This window comes from Triticum aestivum, chromosome 1A (assembly GCF_018294505.1).
Source record: "Triticum aestivum cultivar Chinese Spring chromosome 1A, IWGSC CS RefSeq v2.1, whole genome shotgun sequence".
In the NCBI taxonomy this organism is placed as follows: Eukaryota; Viridiplantae; Streptophyta; class Magnoliopsida; order Poales; family Poaceae; genus Triticum; species Triticum aestivum.
This window is the reverse complement of record NC_057794.1, coordinates 370,735,556-370,745,046: the sequence shown is the minus strand read 5'-3', so window position 1 is coordinate 370,745,046 and position 9,491 is coordinate 370,735,556. Positions and strand designations below refer to the sequence as shown.

Genomic DNA, 9,491 nt, shown 5'->3' with positions numbered 1-9,491 from the left:
GTGGGGGGGGGGAGGGGAAGCATGAAATGAATGAAATGAAGCCGGGAAAAGTGGTTCGTGCCAATGGAAAGGGGAGTCTCCAAAAAAGGGCGAAATTCCGCACATATGGAGGAATTGGGCTCGTGGATGCGGGATCTCACAAAAAAACGAGACGGCCGGATTTGAAGGATGTGTTCGGGTCAGGGATACGAGATGGATGCTGCAAACTGGCGATTATTATAGCGGACGACCCGATTTACAGGATCTGTTAGAGATGCTCTAAGCTTGTAGCCCTCTTCTCTTCTCTTTCCTCTCTCTTTTATCTGCGCACAAATCCGATGTGGCATCTGCTATAGCCCGTCTCTGTCACTTTAGTGTATTTGCTCTCCAAAGACAAGCGGATGATATGTTTACTTAATCAACACACTTGTTACATCCTTCTCTCCTTAATTACGACCAGTGCACGCTGATACCTCTACGTACGATGCTTACCAAATATCAGTATATACATACAGACTACATATATGTAACAGACTCAGTTTTGCAAAAAGGGGAAAATGAACATACTTCAGAAATATTTCTACTCGATCGATGGATCGACCGTGCGCATGGAGCATGCATATATAATTGAGCATGCAGCGGTTCGTCAACTTTTAACTTTCGATCGGCATGTGCTAGTAGTAGTAGTACTAATAATTTTGGTGGATCGAACTAGGCAGCGTTGATGATGCCAATGAGGGGTATGCCGACGGCGGTGACGACGAGCGTGGACGGCGCGCCGAAGACGACGTGGCTCCAGAAGGTGAGGTCGTGCGCGTTGCGCGGCGCCCGGCGTGCCTGCTCGCACACGATGAGGTTCGCCGCCGACCCCAGCAGGGACAGGTTACCCGCCACCGTGCTCACCCACGCCAGCAGCAGCCACGACCGCGTCACCGCCGCCGTCGAGATCGTCGCTGCCGACGCCGCCACCTCGTCACCCATCAGCAGCACTGCATGAACCACACGCATCCTTGTGTCAGTTAATCGCCACATAATTTTTCCAAGCCGTCCTGTCAACTGTCATGCACGCACGGCATATATGTAGAGCACAAAATGCTCAATGCGTCAGCAGCACAAACGAACGAAACCGGCAGTACTTTCCATGCCCCTTAGCTAGCCACTAAGCTATAGTTCCGGTACCATGCCGTAACAAGAAAGATCTACACAAAATACAAACTTTTTACGTGCATGCACAACAGCTAGCACAAGTGATAGTGTGATACGTACAGTGTAGTGTATAAAGAAGTACACTTGACGGTGTAAGAATTCACTAACCGGTTGGTACGTTGGAGGCAAGGTTGGAGAGGACGATGACGATGAGGGAGAGCACTGTGATGCCCCTCACGTGGTTGATCTTGGAGTATGGCTCCATGACTTTCCAGATGGCGCCGGGGAGCCCCGTCTTGTTGAACCCGCTCACGGTCACGAACATTCCCGTGAAGAAAACCAGCAACGAGTAAGACACCTTGCCGAGGCAGAGCTCGGCGTCGCGGAAGTCCACCACGATGAGGGCGACGGCGGTGGTGATGGCCGTCCACGACATGTTGAGCCCCAGCATGTAGGCGACCAGCATGCCGGCGGTCACGACGTACGCGAAGCTCTTGAGGAACAGCCTCCGCTGCGGCGCCGAGCACTGTATGAACCACCGGTGCTTGGTCGAGATGCTCTCCACCATCACCGACTCGTGGTCGGCGCCGGCGACCAGCGACGAGGACTGGACCAGCATCGTCCGGCCGGGGCTCTTGAGCGTCGTCGACGTCGCCGGGGACGGCCGGCGACCCTCCTCGACTGCCGCCATCTCCTTCTCGGCGGCCACCGCGTCGGGACTGCTCCCCTCGAGGTCCTTCCAGTACATGCAGAGCAGCATGACCATGTTGACGGCCATACCAACGAGCATGGCCGGCAGGATGCCGAGGAGGAAGCCCACGAATGAGATCTTACTGTTGAAGGCGATGACCAGGTTCTGCGGGTTCCCGATGGGCGTGGCGCTGGACCCGATGTTGGCGCTGGTGGCCAGCGCCAGCAGGAACGGCTTCGCGGGGAGGTTGCGCTCGGCGGCGAGTTCGAGCACGAACTCCGTGAGCACGACGCAGCAGGTGTCGTTGGTGAAGAGCGCGCTGGCGAGGGCCGTGACGACGCAGATGCGGCACAGCAGGTCGCGCCCGCCCTGGCTCCGCCACGCCAGCAGCCGGCCAAGGTGCCCGAACATGCCGGCGCTCTTGAGGTAGCCGCCGACGACCATGGTGGCAAAGAGGAGGCCCAGGATGGGGAGGTCCACGGACGCGTAGGCGTCGTCCGGGCTGATCACGTGGAAGACGACCATCAGAGCAGCCCCCAGCAGCGCACCCGCCGTGCGCCCGATCGGCAGGAAAGGGACCGACGGGAACACGGCCAGCACCCAGAATACCCCGAACGCCGCCGACCCCAGCACCACCTTGGACAAAGACGCCAGCGCCATGCTAGATTGACCTGTTCACTCGTGTATATGCGACTGGGTGATGGATCGATCCCAGCTGCTAGCTGTTGTGGCTTGTGCCGTGGGAATCGAGGGGGCTCCCCCCGGGGCTTAAGTACTCGCGAGGTGCACACTTTCGCCGCAAGTTGCAGGTGACGCCATTGGTCCGACCTAGTTGCACCACAACGTACGTTTTCTTACACTCAGGTACACTCAGGGCAGTGCCAAACTCTAAAATGGGGTTACGATATTGTTAACAAGTTAAGGTCTCCTTTGTACGAACTAATTGAACTCTTTTCGATTTTATATAAAATAGTCGAGTCTGCTACAGACTTGGCCATTTGCAGTAGTCTAGTCTTTCACTCAATGACACTTCTAGGAAACTACTACTGTGTACATTCCTTCCAATTGCATGAAATAAAATCAAACAGTGATACGGGCTGACTAGTGCAGAATAAAATCAACTTGTACATACGGCAACAATCAAATTAGATGGGCGTGATGTGCAAATGAAAAATGATGGACTGTAATTTCTACCGGAGAATACTGCTAGACACGGAATTGATAGTCTTTGCATGGAATTGAAGTATTCGCGAGGTGCACGCTTTGCGCTACAAAATGCTGATGACGCCATTGGTCCGACCTAGTTGCACGACAACCTTTAAGCCGTACTGAGCTTGCATGAGACATGCCTTAGCGAGACAACATGATGGTCGAACTAATGGGGCCAGCTTAAGCATATTTCGTCTAAATATTGCAATATCAGTTTTTTAACACATTACAACCACAAACGCACATACACTCAACCTTATAAACACACGCATGCACACTATACCCATGAGCACCTCAGATATACTGAGCCGGCACAATATCTTGTATATCGTTGGAAGGCCTAAAGTAATTCCAGGAAAATGCGATCACAAGTATGAGGTCTAGTACTTGAACCACTAGTGGATTGGTTCTACCACGAGGAACTATTGAAATAGGCTTGTTTCACGTTTCATAAATAAAGCAAACATCCATACAATCAAATCCCAAGTGTCACAGTCACAGCAAATAAGACGGCTGGGGCATCAACTCAATCACATCTAAAAAAGCATAAAAGAAATAGAAAAAAGCCACCAAGTAGCAGTAGCCAAACCGGCCCTATAAAGAGGATAGGCGACGCACGGTAGCCAAGATTGCATCCAGCATTAGCCCAAGCTGGTCGCGGTTACACTGCTTAGAAAGCGAGTGCCAGTGCTGCAAGAAAGTAAGGAATTTAAGGAGTAAGATGCTTGCCGTGGGAACACCCACTCAATCACCATTTTATTGCGAACCATAACGTCCATGACATCGCCACAAAATTATCCAGAATAGGCGGCGATTTTGCCCGGTCTAGTTCGCTCTGGTCTCAAGGAACTCTGCAAACTCTAGGGCCTTCCAGGCAGGTCCCAGTACCGCGTGTATGAAACCCTAGAGGGTTCGAACAATCGTGCATGAGAACAAGATATGTGTCCTGGTCTCCGAAAAAGCACAAAGGGGGCATAAGCCATTACTTGGACCGTGCTGCTTAAGCACACCGGCCCCAATGGAAAGCTGGCAGGAAGCCCAAGCAAATATCCTCTAAGTGTGAAGCATCCATGCCCCACACATCTGAAGGAAATATGCCCTAGAGGCAATAATAAAGTTGTTATTTTATATTTCCTTATATCATGATAAATGTTTATTATTCATGCTAGAATTGTATTAACCGGAAACTTGATACATGTGTGGATATATAGACAAAACACCGTGTCCCTAGTAAGCCTCTACTAGACTATCTCGTTAATCAAAGATGGTTAAGTTTCCTAACCATAGACATGTGTCGTCATTTGATGAACGAGATCACATCGTTAGGAGAATGATGTGATGGACAAGACTTATCCGTTAGCTTAGCATATTGATCGTTCAAATTTTATTGCTATTGCTTTCTTAATGTCAAATACATATTCCTTCGACTATGAGATTATGCAACTCCCGGATACCGGAGGAATAACTTGTGAGCTATCAAACGTCACAACGTAACTAGGTGATTATAAAGATGCTCTACAGGTATCCCCGAAGGTGTTTGTTGGGTTGTCATAGATTGAGATTAGGATTTGTCACTCCGAGTACCGGAGAGGTATCTCTGGGCCCTCTCGATAATACACATCATAAGAAACCTTGCAAGCAAAGTGACTAATGAGTTAGTTACGGGATGATGGATTATGGAACGAGTAAAGAGACTTGCCGGTAATGAGATCGAACTAGGTATCAAGATACCGACGATCAAATCTCGGGCAAGTAATATACCGATGACAAAGGGAATAACGTATGTTGTCATAACGGTTCGACCGATAAAGATCTTCGTAGAATATGTAGGAGCCAATATGAGCATCCAGGTTCCACTATTGGTTATTGACCACAGAGGTGTCTCGGTCATGTCTACATAGTTCTCGAACCTGTAGGGTCCACACACTTAACGTTTGATGACGATTTAGTATTATATGAGTTATGTGATTTGGTGACCGAATGTTGTTCGGAGTCCCGGATGAGATCACAGACATGACGTGGAGTCTCGAAATGGTCAAGAAGTAAAGATTAATATATATATATATATATATATATATATATATATATATATATATATATATATATATGGCGATGGTATTCGGACACCGGAAGTGTTTCGAAGGGTATCAGGTCACCGGAAGGTGTTTCAGGTACCCCCGGCAATCCTATGGGCCATATGGGCCTTGTGAATGAACACACCAGCCCACAAGGGGCTGCTGCACCCTATAAGGCTATAGGAGGAGGATAAGGAAAGGGGGGAAGGAAAAGGAAAGTGTGGATTAGGATTCCCACTTGCATCCCTCACCCCCCCCATCTTTCCTTCCCCTTCATGCATACATGGAAAGGGGGCGCAGGGCAAGGCAGGGCTCCTAGGGGGCGGTGGCCAACCCTAGGGCGCCCCCAGCGGCCTATCCTCCCACTCCCACCTATATATATGTGGGGAGGGGGCGCCTAGAACACACAACAACAATCGTTACCGCGTGCGGCGCCCCCCTCCATAGTTTACACCACCGGTCATAGTTTTGCGGTGCTAAGGTGAAGCCCTGAGAGAATCACTTCACCATCACCGTCACCACGCCGTCATGCTGACGGAACTCATCTACTTCCTCAACACCATGCTGGATCAAGAAGGCGAGGGACGTCATCGCGCTGAACGTGTGCAGAACTCGGCGATGTCGTACGTTCGGTACTTGATCGGTCGGAGTTAGAAGAAGTTTGACTACATCAACCAGGTTGTCAAATGCTTACGCTTTCGGTCTACGAGGGTACGTGGACACACTCTCCCCCTCTTGTTGCTATGCATCTCCTAGATAGATCTTGCGTGAGCGTAGGAAATTTTTTGAAATTGCATGCTACGTTTCCCAACAACATCATCCCTCCACCTGTACCTACATCAGAGCACATGTACTCCCTGACGACCACATTTCGGAGAGATCTGACGTTCTTGACTGACAACACAAATGAATCACGTTACGCTTCTGTTTTTCGTTTTCTAATAATTATATAAAAAAGTGGAGACCACGCCGTCTTCTACGAAGCTACTGCATGTTATACGCCTTCTATTTTATCCTCTATAAGAAAAGATCTCAAGCTTACCTCCTCCTCCCGCTGGCTCCACCGTTGGTCCGCCCCATCTCCGATGGCTTTTGGGCCATGGAGGTGTGAAGGACTTCGGACCCCCGCCGCCGGGAGGGACCATGTTCTCGTTCTTGTTAGGTTCAGCGTCCTAATTGGGATTGTGTGGCGGCAACGATGTCCCTTCGTAGAAATAATGTCTTCCACGTTCTATCCTCGTCCCGATGGTGCGTCTATGTCGTCGAAGGGCATGTGGGTGTGTGTCTCCATTGGATCTCGTGGGATTCGTTCGGTGCTGGTATTTGGTGGATCTTTTGGATCTGGTCTTCGTTCGTCTTCGTTTTAGTGTTTATAGGTTTGATCCTTCCGATCGTCAACTTTTTTCATCAGCGACGGTAGTTGCTCTGGTGCGCTGGCCCTACAGGGCCTTAGCACGACAACTTCCCGGCTGTCTACTACAACAAGGTTTGTCCAGCTCCAACAAGGGATGGGCGATGATGGCCGCGCGCCTGAGCTCACTCAAGTGCTTGTTGCCATCGCTAGGTGGTCCACGGAACTGATTGTAATTTTATTACCTCCGGTGATCTTTGTATTGTCATGCCATGGTGGAAGATGAATAGATTGAAAATTTTCACGGGAAAAATAAATAAATATACAAACCAGACGATACCATCAAAAAAATTCACATGCGATACCCCATTCCACACCAAGCTCCGCCAACCAGTTCGTGGATTCTTCTCCCCTTCTTCTGACTACAGCTCTGGCGGCTGATAGCCAGGAAGAAAATCATGTTGCCTCGATTCTGGTTGATAATTTAAGTTAGGGTTTTGAAGGAAATATGCCCTAGAGGCAATAATAAAGTTGTTATTTATATTTCCTTATATCATGATAAATGTTTATTATTCATGCTATAATTGTGTTAACCGGAAACTTGATACATGTGTGAATACATAGACAAAACAAAGTGTCCCTAGTATGCCTCTACTTGACTAGCTCGTTAATCAAAGATGGTTAAGTTTCCTGACCATAGACTTGTATTGACAATTGAGGAACGGGATCACATGACAAGACCCATCCGTTAGCTTAGCATAATGATCATTAAGTTTTAATGCTATTGCTTTCTTCATGACTTATACATATTCCTTTGACTATGAGATTATGCAACTCCCAAATACCGAAGGAACATCTTGTGTGCTATCAAACGTCACAACGTAATTGGGTGATTATAAAGATGCTCTACAGGTGTCTCCAAAAGTTTTTGTTGGGTTGGCATAGATCGAGATTAGGATTTGTCACTCCGAGTATCGAAGAGGTATCTATGGGCCCTCTCGATAATGCACATCACGATAAGACTTGCAAGCAATGTGACTAATGAGTTAGTTGCGGACTGATGCATTACATAATGAGTAAAGAGACTTGCCGGTAACGAGATTGAACTAGGTATGAGGATACCGATGATCGAATCTCGGGCAAGTAACATACCGTTGACAAAGGGAATGACGTATATTGTCATTACGGTTTGACCGATAAAGATCTTCATAGAATATGTAGGAACCAATATGAGCATCCAGGTTCGTTGTTGGTTATTCATCGGAGATGTGTCTCGGTCATGTCTACATAGTTCTCGAACCCGTAGGGTCTGCACGCTTAACGTTCGATGATGATTTGTATTATGAGTTATGTGTTTTGGTAACCGAAGATTGTTCGGAGTCCCGGATGAGATCACGTACATGACGAGGAGTCTCGAAATAGTCGAGAGGTAAAGATTAATATATCGGATGATGGTATTCAGACACCGGAATGGTTACGGGACGTTTCGGATATTTATCGGAGTACCGAGGGGTTACCGGAACCCCCAGGGGAAAGTATTCGGCCTTATTGACCATATGGGAGAGAGAGGGCAGCCCACAAGGGGGTGCCCCCCCCCCCAAGGGGAGTCCGAATAGCACAAGGGTGCTACCTCTTGAGCATGCGTTGGTTTTCCCTTGAAGAGGAAAGGGTGATGCAGCACAATAGCATAAGTATTTCCCTCAGTTTTTGAGAACCAAGGTATCAATCCAGTAGGAGATAACACACAAGTCACCTAGTACCTGCACAAACAAACAAGAACCTCGCAACCAACGCAATAAAGGGGTTGTCAATGCCTTCATGGTCACTTACGAGAGTGAGATCTGATAGAGATAATAAGATATTTTTGGTATTTTTGTTGTATAGATTGGAAAATAAAGATTGCAAAATAAACGGTAATAGAAATAGCAAGTTGATAGGAAAATAATATGATGGAAGATAGACCCGGGGCCATAGGTTTCACTAGTGGCTTCTCTCAAGATAGCAAGTTCTATGGTGGGTGAATAAATTACTGTCGAGCAATTGATAGAAAAGCGCATAGTTATGAGAATATCTAGGCATGATCATGTATATAGGCATCATGTCCACGACAAGTAGACCAAAACGATTCTGCATCTACTACTATTACTCCACACATCGACCGCTATCCAGCATGCATCTAGAGTATTAAGTTCATAAGAACAGAGTAACGCATTAGGTAAGATGACACGATGTAGAGGGATAAACTCAACAAACATGATATAAACCCCATCTTTTTATCCTCGATGGCAACAATAGAATACATGCCTTGCTGCCCCTGCTGTCACTAGGAAAGGAACCGCAAGATTGAACCCAAAGCTAAGCACTTCTCCCATTGCAAGAAAGATTAATCTAGTAGGCCAAACCAAACTGATAATTCAAAGAGACTTGCAAAGATATTTAAACCATGCATAAAAGATTTTAGAGAGGAATCAAATATTGTTCATAGATAATCTTGATCATAAACCCACAATTCATCGGAGCTCGACAAACACACTGCAAAAAGAATTAAATCGCATAGATCTCCAAGAGAATCGAGGAGAACTTTGTATTAAGATCCAAAGAGAGAGAAGAAGCCATCTAGCTAATAACAATGGACCCGAAGGTCTGTGGTAAACTACTCACACATCATCAGAGAGGCTATGGTGTTGATGTAGAAGCCCTCCGTGATCGATTCCCCCTCCGGCGGAGCGCCAGAAAAGGCCCCAAGATGGGATCTCACAGGTACAGAAGGTTGCGGCGGTGGAAATAGGGTTTCGTGGTGCTCCTGGATGTTATCGGGGTATATGGATATATATAGGAGGAAGAAGTACGTCGGTGGAGCTGCGAGGGAAAGGTAAATAAAGCCCATTAAACATCCAAAACAGATAATATGATAGCATGGAACAATCAAAATTTATAGATATGTTGGAGACGTATCAAAGGGGAGGGGGCGTGTGTTGGGGAATGTAGCATGCAATTTCAAAAAAATCCTACAATCACGCAAGATCTATCTAGGAGATGC

General features: G+C 47.5%; 1 protein-coding gene across 1 annotated transcript; it reads right to left on the bottom strand.

Annotated features, from left to right (window-relative positions):
* Window positions 1–506: 506 nt before the first annotated feature.
* Window positions 507–2,550, bottom strand: LOC123051575 (silicon efflux transporter LSI3). Its single transcript, XM_044474491.1, has 2 exons — window positions 1,294–2,550; window positions 507–968 (listed from the first exon to the last, which is right to left on the bottom strand). Exons 1-2 carry the CDS (start codon window positions 2,474–2,476, stop codon window positions 691–693), a joined length of 1,461 nt encoding a protein of 486 aa, XP_044330426.1. The 5' UTR covers window positions 2,477–2,550; the 3' UTR covers window positions 507–690.
* Between the last annotated feature and the right edge of the window lie 6,941 nt (window positions 2,551–9,491).

What these genes read in the sequence shown, in the direction of transcription:
- LOC123051575 (XM_044474491.1), bottom strand. Translation starts at nt 2,476, where the DNA reads ATGGCGCTGGCGTCTTTGTCCAAGGTGGTGCTGGGGTCGGCGGCGTTC. An exon ending in TGCCTCCAACGTACCAACCG is followed by an intron (nt 969 to 1,293) that starts GTTAGTGAATTC and finishes TGGTTCATGCAG; the next exon opens with TGCTGCTGATGGGTGACGAG.